Source organism: Bufo gargarizans, chromosome 3 (assembly GCF_014858855.1).
Source record: "Bufo gargarizans isolate SCDJY-AF-19 chromosome 3, ASM1485885v1, whole genome shotgun sequence".
Taxonomy (NCBI): domain Eukaryota; kingdom Metazoa; phylum Chordata; class Amphibia; order Anura; family Bufonidae; genus Bufo; species Bufo gargarizans.
Genome location: NC_058082.1, coordinates 221526254 through 221547188, shown reverse-complemented (window position 1 = coordinate 221547188; position 20935 = coordinate 221526254). Strand labels below are relative to the sequence as shown.

Below are 20935 nucleotides of genomic sequence, written 5' to 3'. Positions count from 1 at the left end.
TACCCCTTTCCTGACCAGGCCTAATTTTGCAAATCTGACATGAGCCATTTTATGTGGCAATAACTTTGGAACGCTTTTACTTATCCGAGCCATTCAGAAATTGTTTTCTCGTGACAAATTGTACTTCATGTTAATGGTAAATTTGAGTCAATATGTTTTACCTTTATTTATAAAACAAATTACAAAAGTTAGCAATAATTTGAAAAAATGTACTGTTTTCTAAATTTGAATATCTCTGCTTTTAAGACAGATTGTGATGCCTCATAAAATATTCATTAATTAACATTCCCCATATGTGTACTTTATGTTGGCATCATTCTGGTAATTAAATTTTATTCTTTTAAGACGTTAGAAGGTTTAGAATTTTAGAAGCAAATTTTTATATTTTTAGGAAAATTTCCAAAGTCAACTTTTTTAAGGATCAATTCAGTTCTGAAGTCACTTTGTGGGGCTTACATAATAGAACCAACCAACAAATGACCCCATTTTAGAAACAACACCCTTCAAACTATTCAAAACTGGTTTTAGAAATGTTGTCAACCCTTTAGGTATTCCACAGGAATTAAAGCAAAATAGAGGTTGACATTTCCAATTTTTTTAAGCAGATTTTTCATTTTAATAAAAATTTTCCTGAAGCACATCAAGGGTTAACAACAAAGCAAACCTCAATATTTATTACCCTGATTCTGTAGTTTGCAGAAACACCCCATATGTGGTCATATACTGCTGTTTGGGCACACGACAGGGCACAGAAGGCGAGGAGCGCCATACGGTTTTTGGAGGGCATATTTTGCTGGAATCGTCTTTGGGCACCATGTTGTATTTGAAGAGACTGTGAGGTTCCCCCACAGTAAAAACCCCAAAAAAGTGTGTTTCATAAAAAAATTATACTTGGGTGTGAAAATGATATATATATATATATTTTTTTTTACAAGAAAATGTTGCCTTAGGCCCAAACTTTCTTTTTCACTAAACATAACAGGAGAAAATACCCCCACAATATGCTACCCACTTTCACCTGAATACAGTAACACCGCAGCTGTGGTCGTAAACTGTTATTTGGGGATATGCCAGGGCTCAAAAGGAATGGAATTTTCTGGCAGGGTTTTTAAGAGCGATAACTTTTTAAAAATTTTGTTGAATGAGCTGTGTGAGGGCTTATTTTGTGCGGGACAAGCTGTAGTTTTTATTGACACCATGTATCTATTTTTTTATTTTTACGTTTTATACAATAAAAACATTTTTTAGAAAAAAAAAATCATATCTTTGTGTTGGCATTTTCTTAGAGACATATTTTTTTCCACTTTTCTGGCTAAAGTCTTGTGTGAGGGCTTATTTTTCGCGGGATGAGGTGATGTTATTATTGCTACCATTTTGGGGTACATACAACTTTTTGATTGATATGTTTTTTGTGAGGTGAGGTGACTGAAAAACGCTGTTTTGGCATAATTTGGATTTGTTTTTTTTTACACCGTTCACTTGATGGGGTAGATCATGTGATATTCTTGTAGAGCCTATAGTTATGCAAGCAGCGATACCAAATATGTCTTTTTTTTTTTTTTACGTTTTACACAATAAGAGCATTTTCAGAAAAAAAATCTGTTTTTTGTGTTGCAATTTTTTTTTCCTGGCTATGGTCTTGTGTGGGGACTCATTTTCTGCGGAATGAGGTGACGTTTTTAATGCTACCATTTTGGGGTACATATGACTTTTTGATTAACATTATGTTTTTTGTGAGGTGAGCTAAAAATCTGTTTTGGCATAATGTTTATTTATTTATTTTTTATGGCATTTACCTGATGGGGTAGATCATATGATAATATTATATGTGAAACTTTTTTTCAGAACACTTTATTTTTTTATTTTTTATTTTACACTTTGTGTCACCCATAAGGTCATACAATACCGCTGGGGGCCATTTAACTTCATATTTTTATTTTTTTTTACTATTTATTTCTCCTGTAACTGGGGCTGACATAGTAGTCCCAGTTACAGTGGAAATACGCCCCCCAAGAGAGGATGTACAGCATAATACAATGCTGTACAGCTTCAGAGCAAGGCTGATAGTGGTCTATGGAAGACCTGACAGCTCCTCCACTCTCCCAGCCCCAGCGGTCACATGACCACCAGGCTGGGACAGGAAGCGGCATAGCGCTTCCTGAGCTGTATACACAGCGCTCGTTGAGCGTTGTGTATACAGCAATCTAGAAGACAGGGACCCCGAGGAACGGTCCCTGCCTTCTATCTGGGGTGCCTTGCTGTCACTGACAGTGGGCTCCCCGCTCAGCAGCTGCACAATTAGCGTGCAGCTGCCATCTCTGAAAGGGCATTCAGAAACATCCGATCAACCCGACCGTCCAGGACGTTTATAATCAATGGGCGGTCGGGAAGTTTTCACCTTGTGCTAAAAAAATAAATTAAAATAAATCTAATTTCCTTCCATCAGTCTGCACTCAATCCTCCTTAATGAGAATATGAAAACAGAAAGAGAAACTAAAATTTCTCATGAACATAAGTATTCAGCAATTTAACTCTGGGGGGTTTCTATTTCTCTTGACCATCTTTGAGATGTCTCTATGTCTCTACACATTTATTGGAGTTCACCTTTGGTAAATTCAGTTGATTGGAGTTGGATATGATTAGGAAAAATACAACCCTGTCTATAAGGTCTCAAGGATGACCAAAAGTTAAGTAGCAGAAAATAACTGCCTGGAGGATATTTAGTCAGAGGATTATCATAGTTACAGTTAGATAAGTCTTGTGCAGAGCTATTTACAATAATTATTTGACATAAAGATATGAGCAGGAAAGATTTGTTTTTAAATTAAATGCCATACATGAAGCCTCCTCGACTGTTAAAAATAATTTGTGGCAGAATTGTTTACTCCCAACAGATTTACTGTTTACAGTAGAGATTACGATTATATGTAACCTAGGCCTACACATAAGTGTCAGGCCATATAAGTTTCCCTCCGCCTTTTAAATGTACAACAGCCACAATTGAAACAATACTACACAATCAACCAACAAGCATGTCTGTTTAGTTTTAAAAAGACTAACATACATGCATGGTTAATTTTACAATTTTTTTACTATCCAATTAGATATCCCCTATGTTAGTCAATAGGTAAAAATGGAATAAGAAAGGAAAAAATGCCTGTAATGAGAGAGAGAGAGAGAGAGAGAGAGAGGGCAAGGCAAGTGGGTAGGCTGGAGAGGTTGGAGGATGGTTGAATAGATCTATTAGTATATTCATCCATACCTCAGTGAGAAAAGAGCTATAATTCTTGTCTCTGGGTCTGATAAACCTTTTCGCTGGAAAAGAATTGAGGGTTGGGGTGTTTATCCTGGATTTTTGCCTGTCCTGGTAAAAAGTGGACTCCTCTTTCTCCAACAACAAACATACAGTAATATATTTTTACTACAAACCTTGTCCTCCTTAGTTCCTAAATGGAAGAAGTTTCACAAAAAACAGGACCCTTTCTAGAGCTGGCCATCCCTCCAAATTAAGTAATTTGGGGAAAGGGGCCTTGGTAAGAGAAGTTACCAAGAACCAATGATTAGGGATGAGCGAACTCGAACTGTATAGTTCGGGTTCGTACCGAATTTTGGGGTGTCCGTGACACGGACCCGAACCCGGACATTTTCGTAAAAGTCCGGGTTCGGGTTCGGTGTTCGTCGCTTTCTTCGCGCTTTTGTGACGCTTTCTTGGCGCTTTTTGAAAGGCTGCAAAGCAGCCAATCAACAAGCGTCATACTACTTGCCCCAAGAGGCCATCACAGCCATGCCTACTATTGGCATGGCTGTGATTGGCCAGAGCACCATGTGACCCAGCCTCTATTTAAGCTGGAGTCACATAGCGCCGCCCGTCACTCTGCTCTGATTAGCGTAGGGAGAGGTTGCGGCTGCGACAGTAGGGCGAGATTAGGCAGATTAACTCCTCCAAAGGACTTGATTAACTGATCGATCTGCAGCTGTGGATCATTGAGCTGCTGATCCTCAATTGCTCACTGTTTTTAGGCTGCACAGACCGTTTGTCAGTCACATTTTTCTGGGGTGATCGGCGGCCATTTTGTGTCTTGTGGTGCGCCAGCACAAGCTGCGACCAAGTGCATTTAACCCTCAATGGTGTGGTTGTTTTTTGGCTAAAGCCTACATCAGGGTGAAGCTGTCACACCAAGTGCATTTAACCAGCAATAGTCTGTTCATTTTTTGGCCATATACAAAATCAGGGGCAAGCTGCGCCTGTCACCAAGTGCATTTAACCCTCAATGGTGTGGTTGTTTTTTGGCTAAAGCCTACATCAGGGTGAAGCTGTCACACCAAGTGCATTTAACCAGCAATAGTCTGTTCATTTTTTGGCCATATACTAAATCAGGGGCAAGCTGCGCCTGTCACCAAGTGCATTTAACCCTCAATGGTGTGGTTGTTTTTTGGCTAAAGCCTACATCAGGGTGAAGCTGTCACACCAAGTGCATTTAACCAGCAATAGTCTGTTTATTTTTTGGCCATATCCCAGTCTAATTCTGTCACTAAATCCATACCGGTCACCCAGCGCCTAAATACTAGGCCTCAAATTTATATCCAGCTAAATCTGTCCCTAGTGCTGTAGCTGGGCGAGTTATTTAGTGTCCGTTCAAGCACATTTCTTGTTCTGGGTTGAAATACAATTCCCAATTTAGCAATTTCATAATTTAGTGGTTTCTGCTATATCAGAGCTATTTGAAATCTATCCCTAAAAGGGTATATAATATTCAAGGTGCACATTGGGTCATTCAGAATAACTTCACACACACCCGCTACTGTGTATTTCCAAGTCTAATTCTGTCACTAAACCCATACCTGTCACGCAGCGCCTAAATACTAGGCCTCAAATTTATATCCAGCTAAATCTGTCCCTAGTGCTGTAGCTGGGCGAGTTATTTAGTGTCCGTTCAAGCACATTTCTTGTTCTGGGTTGAAATACAATTCCCAATTTAGCAATTTCATAATTTAGTGGTTTCTGCTATATCAGAGCTATTTGAAATCTATCCCTAAAAGGGTATATAATATTCAAGGTGCACATTGGGTCATTCAGAATAACTTCACACACACCCGCTACTGTGTATTTCCAAGTCTAATTCTGGCACTAAACCCATACCTGTCACCCAGCGCCTAAATACTAGGCCTCAAATTTATATCCCGCTAAATCTGTCCTTAGTGCTGTAGCTGGGCGAGTTATTTAGTGTCCGTTCAAGCACATTTCTTGTTCTGGGTTGAAATACAATTCCCAATTTAGCAATTTCATAATTTAGTGGTTTCTGCTATATCAGAGCTATTTGAAATCTATCCCTAAAAGGGTATATAATATTCAAGGTGCACATTGGGTCATTCAGAATAACTTCACACACACCCGCTACTGTGTATTTCCAAGTCTAATTCTGGCACTAAACCCATACCTGTCACCCAGCGCCTAAATACTAGGCCTCAAATTTATATCCCGCTAAATCTGTCCTTAGTGCTGTAGCTGGGCGAGTTATTTAGTGTCCGTTCAAGCACATTTCTTGTTTTGGGTTGAAATACAATTCCCAATTTAGCAATTTCATAATTTAGTGGTTTCTGCTATATCAGAGCTATTTGAAATCTATCCCTAAAAGGGTATATAATATTCAAGGTGCACATTGGGTCATTCAGAATAACTTCACACACACCCGCTACTGTGTATTTCCAAGTCTAATTCTGGCACTAAACCCATACCTGTCACCCAGCGCCTAAATACTAGGCCTCAAATTTATATCCCGCTAAATCTGTCCTTAGTGCTGTAGCTGGGCGAGTTATTTAGTGTCCGTTCAAGCACATTTCTTGTTCTGGGTTGAAATACAATTCCCAATTTAGCAATTTCATAATTTAGTGGTTTCTGCTATATCAGAGCTATTTGAAATCTATCCCTAAAAGGGTATATAATATTCAAGGTGCACATTGGGTCATTCAGAATAACTTCACACACACCCGCTACTGTGTATTTCCAAGTCTAATTCTGGCACTAAACCCATACCTGTCACCCAGCGCCTAAATACTAGGCCTCAAATTTATATCCCGCTAAATCTGTCCTTAGTGCTGTAGCTGGGCGAGTTATTTAGTGTCCGTTCAAGCACATTTCTTGTTCTGGGTTGAAATACAATTCCCAATTTAGCAATTTCATAATTTAGTGGTTTCTGCTATATCAGAGCTATTTGAAATCTATCCCTAAAAGGGTATATAATATTCAAGGTGCACATTGGGTCATTCAGAATAACTTCACACACACCCGCTACTGTGTATTTCCAAGTCTAATTCTGGCACTAAACCCATACCTGTCACCCAGCGCCTAAATACTAGGCCTCAAATTTATATCCCGCTAAATCTGTCCTTAGTGCTGTAGCTGGGCGAGTTATTTAGTGTCCGTTCAAGCACATTTCTTGTTCTGGGTTGAAATACAATTCCCAATTTAGCAATTTCATAATTTAGTGGTTTCTGCTATATCAGAGCTATTTGAAATCTATCCCTAAAAGGGTATATAATATTCAAGGTGCACATAGGGTCATTCAGAATAACTTCACACACCCGCTACTGTGCATTTCCAAATCTAATTCTGTCACTAAACCCATACCTGTCACCCAGCGCCTAAATACTAGGCCTCAAATTTATATCCCGCTAAATCTCTCGTTACCGCTGTCCTGTTGTGGCTGGGAAAGTTATTTAGTGTCCGTCAAAGCACATTTTTTGTTCTGGGTTGAAATACAATTCCCAATTTAGCAATTTCATAATTTAGTCGTTTCTGCTATATCAGAGCTATTTGAAATCTATCCCTAAAAGGGTAGATCATATTGAAGGTGCACATAGGGTCATTCAAAATAACTTCACACACACGCTTCTGTGCATTTCCAAGTCTAATTCTGTCACTAAATCCATACCGGTCACCCAGCGCCTAAATACTAGGCCTCAAATTTATATCCCGCTGAATTTGAATACAATACATTGGGCCAAATAATATATTTGTTGTTGTGGTGAACCATAACAATGAGAAAAACATCTAGTAAGGGACGCGGACGTGGACATGGTCGTGGTGGTGTTAGTGGACCCTCTGGTGCTGGGAGAGGACGTGGCCGTTCTGCCACATCCACACGTCCTAGTGTACCAACTACCTCAGGTCCCAGTAGCCGCCAGAATTTACAGCGATATATGGTGGGGCCCAATGCCGTTCTAAGGATGGTAAGGCCTGAGCAGGTACAGGCATTAGTCAATTGGGTGGCCGACAGTGGATCCAGCACGTTCACATTATCTCCCACCCAGTCTTCTGCAGAAAGCGCACAGATGGCGCCTGAAAACCAACCCCATCAGTCTGTCACATCACCCCCATGCATACCAGGGAAACTGTCTCAGCCTCAAGTTATGCAGCAGTCTCTTATGCTGTTTGAAGACTCCGCTGGCAGGGTTTCCCAAGGGCATCCACCTAGCCCTTCCCCAGCGGTGAAAGACATAGAATGCACTGACGCACAACCACTTATGTTTCCTGATGATGAGGACATGGGAATACCACCTCAGCATGTCTCTGATGATGACGAAACACAGGTGCCAACTGCTGCGTCTTTCTGCAGTGTGCAGACTGAACAGGAGGTCAGGGATCAAGACTGGGTGGAAGACGATGCAGGGGACGATGAGGTCCTAGACCCCACATGGAATGAAGGTCGTGCCACTGACTTTCACAGTTCGGAGGAAGAGGCAGTGGTGAGACCGAGCCAACAGCGTAGCAAAAGAGGGAGCAGTGGGCAAAAGCAGAACACCCGCCGCCAAGAGACTCCGCCTGCTACTGACCGCCGCCATCTGGGACCGAGCACCCCAAAGGCAGCTTCAAGGAGTTCCCTGGCATGGCACTTCTTCAAACAATGTGCTGACGACAAGACCCGAGTGGTTTGCACGCTGTGCCATCAGAGCCTGAAGCGAGGCATTAACGTTCTGAACCTGAGCACAACCTGCATGACCAGGCACCTGCATGCAAAGCATGAACTGCAGTGGAGTAAACACCTTAAAACCAAGGAAGTCACTCAGGCTCCCCCTGCTACCTCTTCTGCTGCTGCCGCCTCGGCCTATTCTGCTGCTGCCGCCTCGGCCTCTTCCTCCGCCTCTGGAGGAACGTTGGCACCTGCCGCCCAGCAAACAGGGGATGTACCACCAACACCACCACCACCACCTCCGTCACCAAGCGTCTCAACCATGTCACACGCCAGCGTTCAGCTCTCCATCTCACAAACATTTGATAGAAAGCGTAAATTCCCACCTAGCCACCCTCGATCCCTGGCCCTGAATGCCAGCATTTCTAAACTACTGGCCTATGAAATGCTGTCATTTAGGCTGGTGGACACAGACAGCTTCAAACAGCTCATGTCGCTTGCTGTCCCACAGTATGTTGTTCCCAGCCGGCACTACTTCTCCAAGAGAGCCGTGCCTTCCCTGCACAACCAAGTATCCGATAAAATCAAGTGTGCACTGCGCAACGCCATCTGTGGCAAGGTCCACCTAACCACAGATACGTGGACCAGTAAGCACGGCCAGGGACGCTATATCTCCCTAACTGCACACTGGGTAAATGTAGTGGCAGCTGGGCCCCAGGCGGAGAGCTGTTTGGCGCACGTCCTTCCGCCGCCAAGGATCGCAGGGCAACATTCTTTGCCTCCTGTTGCCACCTCCTCCTTCTCGGCTTCCTCCTCCTCTTCTTCCACCTGCTCATCCAGTCAGCCACACACCTTCACCACCAACTTCAGCACAGCCCGGGGTAAACGTCAGCAGGCCATTCTGAAACTCATATGTTTGGGGGACAGGCCCCACACCGCACAGGAGTTGTGGCGGGGTATAGAACAACAGACCGACGAGTGGTTGCTGCCGGTGAGCCTCAAGCCCGGCCTGGTGGTGTGTGATAATGGGCGAAATCTCGTTGCAGCTCTGGGACTAGCCAATTTGACGCACATCCCTTGCTTGGCGCATGTGCTGAATTTGGTGGTGCAGAAGTTCATTCACAACTACCCCGACATGTCAGAGCTGCTGCATAAAGTGCGGGCCGTCTGTTCGCGCTTCCGGCGTTCACATCCTGCTGCTGCTCGCCTGTCTGCGCTACAGCGTAACTTCGGCCTTCCCGCTCACCGCCTCATATGCGACGTGCCCACCAGGTGGAACTCCACCTTGCACATGCTGGACAGACATGCTGTGCGAGCAGCAGCAGGCCATAGTGGAGTTTCAGCTGCAGCACGCACGGGTCAGTCGCACTACAGAACAGCACCACTTCACCACCAATGACTGGGCCTCCATGCGAGACCTGTGTGCCCTGTTGCGCTGTTTCGAGTACTCCACCAACATGGCCAGTGGCGATGACACCGTTATCAGCGTTACAATACCACTTCTATGTCTCCTTGAGAAAACACTTAGGGCGATGATGGAAGAGGAGGTGGCCCAGGAGGAGGAGGAGGAGGAGGAGGAAGAGGGGTCATTTTTAGCACTTTCAGGCCAGTCTCTTCGAAGTGACTCAGAGGGAGGTTTTTGGCAACAGCAGAGGCCAGGTACAAATGTGGCCAGCCAGGGCCCACTACTGGAGGACGAGGATGAGGAGGAGGTGGAGGAGGATGAGGATGAAGCATGGTCACAGCGGGGTGGCACCCAACGCAGCTCGGGTCCATCACTGGTGCGTGGCTGGGGGGAAAGGCAGGACGATGACGATACGCCTCCCACAGAGGACAGCTTGTCCTTATCCCTGGGCAGCCTGGCACACATGAGCGACTACATGCTGCAGTGCCTGCGCAACGACAGCAGAGTTGCCCACATTTTAACCTGTGCGGACTACTGGGTTGCCACCCTGCTGGATCCACGCTACAAAGACAATGTGCCCACCTTACTTCCTGCACTGGAGCGTGATAGGAAGATGCGCGAGTACAAGCGCACGTTGGTAGACGCGCTACTGAGAGCATTCCCAAATGTCACAGGGGAACAAGTGGAAGCCCAAGGCCAAGGCAGAGGAGGAGCAAGAGGTCGCCAAGGCAGCTGTGTCACGGCCAGCTCCTCTGAGGGCAGGGTTAGCATGGCAGAGATGTGGAAAACTTTTGTCAACACGCCACAGCTAACTGCACCACCACCTGATACGCAACGTGTTAGCAGGAGGCAACATTTCACTAACATGGTGGAACAGTACGTGTGCACACCCCTCCACGTACTGACTGATGGTTCGGCCCCATTCAACTTCTGGGTCTCTAAATTGTCCACGTGGCCAGAGCTAGCCTTTTATGCCTTGGAGGTGCTGGCCTGCCCGGCAGCCAGCGTTTTGTCTGAACGTGTATTCAGCACGGCAGGGGGCGTCATTACAGACAAACGCAGCCGCCTGTCTACAGCCAATGTGGACAAGCTGACGTTCATAAAAATGAACCAGGCATGGATCCCACAGGACCTGTCCGTCCCTTGTCCAGATTAGACATTAACTACCTCCCCATAACCATATATTATTGGACTCCAGGGCACTTCCTCATTCAATCCTATTTTTATTTTCATTTTACCATTATATTGCGATGCTACCCAAAGTTGAATGAACCTCTCCTCTGCCTGTGTGCTAGGCCTAAATATATGCCAATGGACTGTTGCAGTGGTGGCTGACATGAAGCCTGATTCTCTGCTATGACATGCAGACTAATTCTCTGCTGACATGAAGCCAGATTGTCTGTTACGGGACCTCTCTCCTCTGCCTGGGTGCTGGGCCTAAATTTATGACAATGGACTGTTGCAGTGGTGGCTGACGTGAAGCCTCATTCTCTGCTATGACATGCAGACTGATTCTCTGCTGACATGAAGCCAGATTGTCTGTTACGGGACCTCTCTCCTCTGCCTGTGTGCTAGGCCTAAATATATGCCAATGGACTGTTGCAGTGGTGGCTGACGTGAAGCCTGATTCTCTGCTATGACATGCAGACTGATTCTCTGCTGACATGAAGCCAGATCCTCTGTTACGGGACCTCTCTCCTCTGCCTGTGTGTGTGCTGGGCCTAAATATATGCCAATGGACTGTTGCAGTGGTGGCTGACGTGAAGCCTCATTCTCTGCTATGAAATGCAGACTAATTCTCTGCTGACATGAAGACAGATTCTCTGTTACGGGACCTCCCTCCTCTGCTCTGGGTGCTGGGCCTAAATATATGCCAATGGACTGTTGCAGTGGTGGGTGACGTGAAGCCTCATTCTCTGCTATGACATGCAGACTAATTCTCTGCTGACATGAAGCCAGATTGTCTGTTACGGGACCTCTCTCCTCTGCCTGTGTGTGTGCTGGGCCTAAATATATGCCAATGGACTGTTGCAGTGGTGGCTGACGTGAAGCCTCATTCTCTGCTATGACATGCAGACTAATTCTCTGCTGACATGAAGACAGATTCTCTGTTACGGGACCTCTCTCCTCTGCCTGTGTGTGTGCTGGGCCTAAATATATGCCAATGAACTGTTGCAGTGGTGGCTGACGTGAAGCCTCATTCTCTGCTATGACATGCAGACTAATCTCTGCTGACATGAAGACAGATTCTCTGTTACGGGACCTCCCTCCTCTGCCTGGGTGCTGGGCCTAAATATATGCCAATGGACTGTTGCAGTGGTGGGTGACGTGAAGCCTGATTCTCTGCTATGACATGCAGACTAATTCTCTGCTGACATGAAGACAGATTCTCTGTTACGGGACCTCTCTCCTCTGCCTGTGTGTGTGCTGGGCCTAAATATATGCCAATGGACTGTTGCAGTGGTGGCTGACGTGAAGCCTCATTCTCTGCTATGACATGCAGACTAATTCTCTGCTGACATGAAGACAGATTCTCTGTTACGGGACCTCCCTCCTCTGCCTGGGTGCTGGGCCTAAATATATGCCAATGGACTGTTGCAGTGGTGGCTGACGTGAAGCCTCATTCTCTGCTATGACATGCAGACTGATTCTCTGCTGACATGAAGCCAGATCGTCTGTTACGGGACCTCTCTGCTCTGCCTGTGTGCTAGGCCTAAATATATGCCAATGGACTGTTGCAGTGGTGGGTGACGTGAAGCCTCATTCTCTGCTATGACATGCAGACTGATTCTCTGCTGTCATGAAGCCAGATTGTCTGTTACGGGACCTCTCTGCTCTGCCTGTGTGCTAGGCCTAAATATATGCCAATGGACTGTTGCAGTGGTGGGTGACGTGAAGCCTCATTCTCTGCTATGACATGCAGACTAATTCTCTGCTGACATGAAGACAGATTCTCTGTTACGGGACCTCCCTCCTCTGCCTGGGTGCTGGGCCTAAATATATGCCAATGGACTGTTGCAGTGGTGGGTGACGTGAAGCCTCATTCTCTGCTATGACATGCAGACTAATTCTCTGCTGACATGAAGCCAGATTGTCTGTTACGGGACCTCTCTCCTCTGCCTGTGTGTGTGCTGGGCCTAAATATATGCCAATGGACTGTTGCAGTGGTGGCTGACGTGAAGCCTCATTCTCTGCTATGACATGCAGACTAATTCTCTGCTGACATGAAGACAGATTCTCTGTTACGGGACCTCCCTCCTCTGCCTGGGTGCTGGGCCTAAATATATGCCAATGGACTGTTGCAGTGGTGGCTGACGTGAAGCCTCATTCTCTGCTATGACATGCAGACTGATTCTCTGCTGACATGAAGCCAGATCGTCTGTTACGGGACCTCTCTGCTCTGCCTGTGTGCTAGGCCTAAATATATGCCAATGGACTGTTGCAGTGGTGGGTGACGTGAAGCCTCATTCTCTGCTATGACATGCAGACTGATTCTCTGCTGTCATGAAGCCAGATTGTCTGTTACGGGACCTCTCTGCTCTGCCTGTGTGCTAGGCCTAAATATATGCCAATGGACTGTTGCAGTGGTGGGTGACGTGAAGCCTCATTCTCTGCTATGACATGCAGACTGATTCTCTGCTGTCATGAAGCCAGATTGTCTGTTACGGGACCTCTCTGCTCTGCCTGTGTGCTAGGCCTAAATATATGCCAATGGACTGTTGCAGTGGTGGGTGACGTGAAGCCTCATTCTCTGCTATGACATGCAGACTGATTCTCTGCTGACATGAAGCCAGATTGTCTGTTACGGGACCTCTCTCCTCTGCCTGTGTGCTAGGCCTAAATATATGCCAATGGACTGTTGCAGTGGTGGCTGACGTGAAGCCTCATTCTCTGCTATGACATGCAGACTAATTCTCTGCTGACATGAAGCCAGATTGTCTGTTACGGGACCTCTCTCCTCTGCCTGGGTGCTGGGCCTAAATTTATGACAATGGACTGTTGCAGTGGTGGCTGACGTGAAGCCTGATTCTCTGCTATGACATGCAGACTGATTCTCTGCTGACATGAAGCCAGATCCTCTGTTACGGGACCTCTCTCCTCTGCCTGTGTGTGTGCTGGGCCTAAATATATGCCAATGGACTGTTGCAGTGGTGGCTGACGTGAAGCCTCATTCTCTGCTATGACATGCAGACTGATTCTCTGCTGACATGAAGCCAGATTCTCTGTTACGGGACCTCTCTCCTCTGCCTGTGTGTGTGCTGGGCCTAAATATATGCCAATGGACTGTTGCAGTGGTGGCTGACGTGAAGCCTCATTCTCTGCTATGACATGCAGACTAATTCTCTGCTGACATGAAGACAGATTCTCTGTTACGGGACCTCTCTCCTCTGCCTGTGTGTGTGCTGGGCCTAAATATATGCCAATGGACTGTTGCAGTGGTGGCTGACGTGAAGCCTCATTCTCTGCTATGACATGCAGACTAATTCTCTGCTGACATGAAGACAGATTCTCTGTTACGGGACCTCTCTCCTCTGCCTGGGTGCCGGGGCCTAAATATCTGAGAATGGACTGTTCCAGTGGTGGGTGACGGGAAGCCAGATTCTCTGCTATGGAACCTCTCTCCAATTGATTTTGGTTAATTTTTATTTATTTAATTTTTAATTTAATTCATTTCCCTATCCACATTTGTTTGCAGGGGATTTACCTACATGTTGCTGCCTTTTGCAGCCCTCTAGCTCTTTCCTGGGCTGTTTTACAGCCTTTTTAGTGCCGAAAAGTTCGGGTCCCCATTGACTTCAATGGGGTTCGGGTTCGGGACGAAGTTCGGATCGGGTTCGGATCCCGAACCCGAACATTTCCGGGATGTTCGGCCGAACTTCTCGAACCCGAACATCCAGGTGTTCGCTCAACTCTACCAATGATCACTCTGGCTGAGCTCCAAAGATCCTTTGTGCAGATGGGAGAGACTTCCAGAAGGTCAAAAGGTCAACCATCACTGCAGCATTCTTCCAATCTGGGCTTCAAGGTAGAGTGGACAGAAAGAAGCCTCTTGTCAGTAAAATGCACATAAAAGTTTGCAAAAGAAAATGCGCCATAAGGATTCTCAGACTCTTAGAAACAAGGTTCTCTGGTCTAATGAAACCAAGATTGAGCCTTTTGGCCATGTTTGGAGGAAATCGGGTATTGCACAATACAATCCCTACAGTGAAGTATAGTGATGGCAGCAGCATTCTATTGGGGTGCTTTTTAGTGGCTGGAACAGGGAAACTTCTCAGAGTTTAGGGAAAGATGAATAAAGCAAACTATATTCTTATTGAAAACCTGAACACTGGTGCTTTTCATCTCAGACTGGGCTGAAGGTTTACCTTCCTACAAGACAGTGATCCTACGTACACAGCCAATAAAACACAAGAGTGGCTTAGGGGCAACTATGTGAATGTCCTTAAGTGGCCCAGTCAGAGCCCTGACTTGAACCGAATCCAAAATCTCTGGAAAGACCTGAAAATGGCCGTCCACCAATGGTCTACTCTCTATCCAATGCGACAGAGCTTGAGAGGATCTGCAAAGAAAGATGGCAGGAAATCCCCAAATCCAGGTGTGCAGACTGAAGGCTGTAATAGCTGCTAAAGGTGCTTCAACTTAATACTGAGTAAAGGTTCTGAAGTCTTATGTCATTGATTTAGTTTTTCCTTTTCAATAAATTAGTAAAGATTTTGAACATTCTGGGGGGTATTTATCCAACTGGTTTAGTTGTCCATAGCAACCAGATTCCACCTTTCATTGATCACAGCTCCTTTGGAAAATTAAAGGTAAACCTGATTGGTTGTTATGGCCAATTAAGCCAGTTCTACTTTACACCTGTTTGATAAATCTCACCCCTCATGCTGTGGTGCATCTGTAAAGTACAAAAAAAAAAAAAAAAAAAAAAAAAAAAAAAAAAAGGAAGCACATGCTTCCTGGGCAGAAATATCTTCCCCTCACTGAGATTAAGGAAGGCGTTCCATAGTAGTAATAGGCAAGACCCTCTACTTGACTTCTAGGCCTATTATCTGTATATTCCAGTGCAAGCCTGCAGGTTGCGGCACTGCATTAGAATATACTGATTCTTGTACTCTGTAATGGATACAATTCTATTACTTAATACAAAGGGTAATCTAATGACTGCATATTGGGGTCCCCTTAGGGGCCTAAAAAAAGTTACAAAAATTAATATAAAACTAAATAAACAAAACAAAAGAAAACAAAAAAACAGGCATCACTGTATCTGAAAATGCCTATACTGTTAAAATAATTTTTTTCCAAAGTTTTTATATTTTTTTAAGTATTAAAACACAAGAAACTATTTAAATATGGGCTTGTTGTAATAAATTGACCCGGAGAATGAAGGCCATGGGTCGGTTTTACCACATATTGAACAAAATAAAAACAAAACCCATAAAGCTGTGGTGAAATTGCATTTTTTCCCAATTCCACCCCATTTGGACATTTTTTTTGCAGCTTCTCACTACTTTGTATGTAATAATAAATTGTGCCATTAGAAAGTATAATTTTTCCCACAAACAAAAAGCCCTCATTCACGTATGTGAACAAGCAAAAAAGTTATGGCTCTAGAAAGGCAGGGAGTAAAAACAAAAAAGCAAAGATTGAAAATCACCATGTCCGGAAGGGATTAAAAGGAATATATAGTCATATACCTATTGTTGAAATATCACTGAGCCACACAAAAGGCTGACCTTTCCTGTCCTATAGAGGTTACTTCTTAGGAGTCATTTACAGTAATTGTCATTACTAACAGGATCACAATGAAATGTAACATCTCTATTATAAAGCTGGAGGCAGATAACACAGGATCTGTCATTGATAACAGATAGCTGATACACTTCCCCTCTCTGCACAATGACCTCCATAGAGCATGTCTACAACACTCTTCTATAAAAAATCAATTGGTAAACTTTGGACTACAGGTTCCTATGGACCATGTGGCTCTTGTAAAGCATATGTCTGAATGCCATTAGAAGAACTGAGCACCAGTCCAAGACTGTGGTCCCCCAAATCATGTATAGAAAATTCAAAGAAATCAATCAGAAAATAAAAAAAGGTTGGTAAAAAGATTATATACTGTATAAGTACTTTGTTTTAATTAGTAAAACCAATCTAAGTGATATCTTCTAATTTTATAATTTACAAAAGTAATATTCTCCTGTCTATAATTATAAATACTTTCTTTCATGCTAGCAGAATTCATGACCTAGAAATTCAAATATCTGCCACCTGTAAAGTATTTTTACACGGGCCAATTATAGGATGGAACGGCATCATATGAAACTCATTTTCAATAGTTGGCCAGTGTAAAGCTGCCACCAGTCAACCAAAAATTAGCAAGGGGTTTTTTCATAAGGTGAAAACTTTGTTGATGTGCACCCAAAATTATCTGGGCAGCAGATTTTCTGTGCTGCCCAGAAACAATGAATCTGTAGTGATCACTTCCCCTTTGTAGCAGAGGTGATTGCTGCATGTACATAAATGCAGCTCTCACCTCGGCTCATGATCTGACAATTATCGGGAATAAGCAATTTGTTCCTGATAATTGCCTGGTCAGTCGGGTCATGTAAAAGAGCATTTGGTCATTGACAGAAAACCTATGATGCATGTAGCATACAATGAATAGCATTCAACAGTATATAACATTTCACTCATTCACAAATCTTTTTATTTTCAAGGTGTTGCGATAAATCTGAACACAAGCAGTGCGGAAGATACTAGAGAGCCGGATACCCAAGATAATAATGCAAATAATCCAGATAATCAGCCATCGAGCACTTTAGCTACCTGTCTACCATGTGACAATGGGAACTCTGTAACTAGCGGTGAGTTTGTTCTTACCATATGTATGCATTTCTAAATGTTTTACAGTTTGGATAAAGGAAAATATCAATAAGTCTACTTTCACACTCGCGTTTTGCAAAAACGGATCCATTACAATACTACAACCACATGCGTCCATCATGAATGGATCCGTTTGTATTATCTGTAACATAGCCAAGACGGATCCGTCATGAACTCCATTGAAAGTCAATGGGAGACAGATCCATTTTCTATTGTGCCAGATTGTGTCAGAGAAAAAAAAAAAGATCCGTCCTGGCACACAATGTAAGTCAATGAGGACAGATCAGTTTTTTTCTATTACTTCAGTTTCGTCAAGCGGACAGCAAAATGCTGCAGGCAGCGTTTTGGTGTCTGCCTCAAGAGCGGAATGGAGACTGATCGGAGGCAAACTGATGCATTCTGAGCGGATCCTTTTCCATTAAGAATGCATTAGGGCATGTGTGAAAGTAGCCTTATATAAGCCACCTGACTGTGAGGAATGAACACTAATAATCAGGTAAATCACTACTGTACATTCATTCCAATAGCAAATAAATGATTGCATAGATTTCATTGCTATCAATTACATTGTACAATACAAGGGTACCCCACTATTAGAGATGAGCGAATCGAAGCTGACGAAGCGGAATTCAGTACCAAATCCGAATTTCCTCACGCTTTGTGGTAACAAATCAAATTTTTTCCTAAAATGGCTGCTGCACACGTTAGGACATGGAGAAAGGAACTATGTGAACGAGGGATCACCCACAATGCCATGCATGCAGCCAGTCAGCCCTGTGATGTCACAGCCCTATAAATAGCCTCAACCATCTTGGATTCAGTCAATTTCCAGTGTACTTAGTGCAGGGAGAGATGTTAGCAGGCGCTAGGGACAGTGCTAGGAAATACTTGAAAACTTTTTGCTTAATAGCGGTTCAGGGAAAGAGCATTTGAAGTGTAGGGAAAGGATAGGGAGGAATTATTCCACAGTATTGAAGCAGAACAGGGTCCAATAGGAGAGGTTACAGCCTGGGTAATAGGAACAATTCTATTACACCTTGCTGCACTAACTGGGGATCCAAACTGTCATTATACTGCTGCTCATTTCAGGTTTGCAATACCTCTGTAATTCCAGCAAACCGTTGTTGTTATTGGGGTCTTATTAGCCCTTGTGCGGTGCAGTTATATGAATGTTCTAAAGCCTTTTTTTGTTGTGTATTATTGGGGAAAAAGAAAAAGGGCTTATTAGCCGTTGTGTGGTGAAGTGAGAAAATGACAGACCTTTTTGGCGTGTATTAGTGGCAAAAAAAAAACTTTATTTGCTGTTCACGGCCGCAGTTATATGTTATAAAGCCTTTTTTTGGCGTGTATTAGTGGGGGGGAAAAAAGGGCTTATTAGCCGTTGTGTGGTGAAGTGAGAAAATTACAGCCCTTTTTGGCGTGTATTCATTTCCTTTTTATTTAGGTACTTATTTGATCTAACAGTATGTCAGACAGAGAAGTGACAGGCCCTGCACAGGGGATGGGCACAGGCTTAAATGTTTCTGGCACAGGTCGCAGCAGGGTAAGGGCAGGGCCGGTGCAAGGATTTTTGCCGCCCTAGGCAAAGATCCATTTTGCCACCCCTCATGTCACTCACTCACTGACAGACAGACACGCACTCAGACACTCACTGAATGACATACACATACACTCACTGACAGACACACATACACTCACTGAAAGACACACATACATTCACTGACAGACAGACACGCACTCAGACACTCACTGACAGACATACACAGAAACTCACTGACAGACATACACAGAAACTCACTGACAGACACACATGCACTCACTCACTGACAGACATACACCTACCCACTGAAACACACACACACACAGAAACTCACTGACAGACACTCACTGGCAGACAAACACAAACATATACTCACTGACAAACATACACATACTCACTGACAAATACACAGACACTTACTGACCTTGATCCTTTTTTGAATATGGGTACCACGTTTGCCTTGCGCCAATAACTTGGCACTATACCAGTACCTAGATAATATTTTATAATTGCAAACAGGGGCACAGCAATGACTGAACTGAGCTCTTTAAGCACTCTTGAGTGTACTTCATCTGTACCTGGAGCCTTGTTCACATTTACCCTATTTAACTTTTTTTTTTTTTTTTTTTTTTTTAAATCTCCATATTTTATTTATAATACAAAAATACATATCCACATGACATTTATAATATCATAAATGCTGAAATCATCCCCAACCCACCCCACCTATCCCCCCCTTCCCATCCTTGCAGGGGAAAAAAAAAAAAAAAAAAAAAAATTTCCAAATTTATTAACCCCTTAAGGACACATGACGTACCGGTACGGCATGTTTCCCGAGTCCTTAAGGACACATGACGTACCGGTACGTCATGGCTTTAAATAGCGATGCCGGCGCCGCGGGGGTTAATCGGAACGGGATGCCGGCTGAAATCATTCAGCCGGCATCCTGTAACAATGCAGGGGGGGGTCATTTGACCCCCCCGCATCGACGATCGCAGAAAACCGCAGGTCAATTCAGACCTGCGGTTTTCTGCGTTTCCGGTCCATTCGGGTGTCCTGTGACCCGATGAACCGGAAAAAGACTGCGATCGGTGGCGTAATTTTACACCACCAATCGCAGTCCGAGGATTTGCAGAGGCGGAGCTGGCCCTGGTGCTGAACGCCGCTGTCCAGGGTGCTGATTGGTGCAGGGGAGAGAGGCGCGAGATTCAAACTTCCTGCGCTCCTCTCTCCCCTCCTCTTCCTGTTCTGCACGAGCACCCGGCAGCATCGTCCAGCACCAGCTCCTGTGTCCCCCTAATCGCCATCCATCACCCTCCTGCACCCATCGCCACCCAGGTAGGTTAGGGTCAGTGAGGGAGAGTCACCTTTAGGCAGGGATAGAAGGGAAAAGTTAGAAAAAAAAAAAAAAAAAATCACATTTATTCCAAACTTTTTTTTTTCAGCTACCAGACCCCAGACCCCCCTGCCACTTGCCCCCCCCCGCATCCCCCCCACCACCAGCCCCCCCCCTCACCACCAGCCCCCCCCCCCCCCACCAGACCCCCCCACCACCACTTTTTTTTCTGCGTGCACTGACTGGCCGGCACTTTTTAGCGTCCGTCCACTGTTAGCGCATCGCCCGCCCCACCGCCCCACCACCCCACCGACCGCTGATCAGCGTTGAACCGCTGATCAGCAAGTTTGAACTTTTTTTTTTTTTTTTTCTAACACTTGCCCATTTTTTTTGCCTGGACTTTTAGTACGTGAACACCCGTGCCCCCACACACACGCACATAGAATAAAGGTTTACACGCACGCACATACACACGCACACACACACACCCATGGCCCGCCGGGTGTTCTCGGCCGAGGAGGCATATGCCCAGATTGCCTCCGACTCTGAGAGCCCCAGTGAGGATGAGGATGACCCCACGTTCCTTTTGTCATCCGCATCCTCCTCATCATCATCGGATGACGATGAGCCACCAAGGCAGCGGAGACGCCGCCAGGCGGAGCCAGGGGCCACACATGCTAGGGATCCTGTGGCCCACCCTAGTACGAGCCGCCCTGGGGTTCGTACTGGTTTCCCGGCCCACCAAATAAGTTCACCGGAGCCCCCTGCCGATGAACTTAGCTGGTGTCCCCCAGTGGACTTTGAGCCTGAGATTCCGGATTTCGCTGGCAATCCTGGAATCCAGATTCCCACAGTGG

The 20935-nt window shown here is 44.9% G+C and overlaps 1 protein-coding gene across 1 annotated transcript in view; it reads left to right on the top strand.

The window, feature by feature from the left end:
• The window catches only part of MYO16 (myosin XVI), a 482244-nt gene that overhangs the window by 364484 nt on the left and 96825 nt on the right, over positions 1-20935 (top strand). The window contains exon 32 of the mRNA XM_044285559.1: positions 17037-17183. Coding sequence (XP_044141494.1) covers positions 17037-17183 — 147 coding nt within the window. The remainder of the gene's footprint in view (positions 1-17036; positions 17184-20935) is intronic.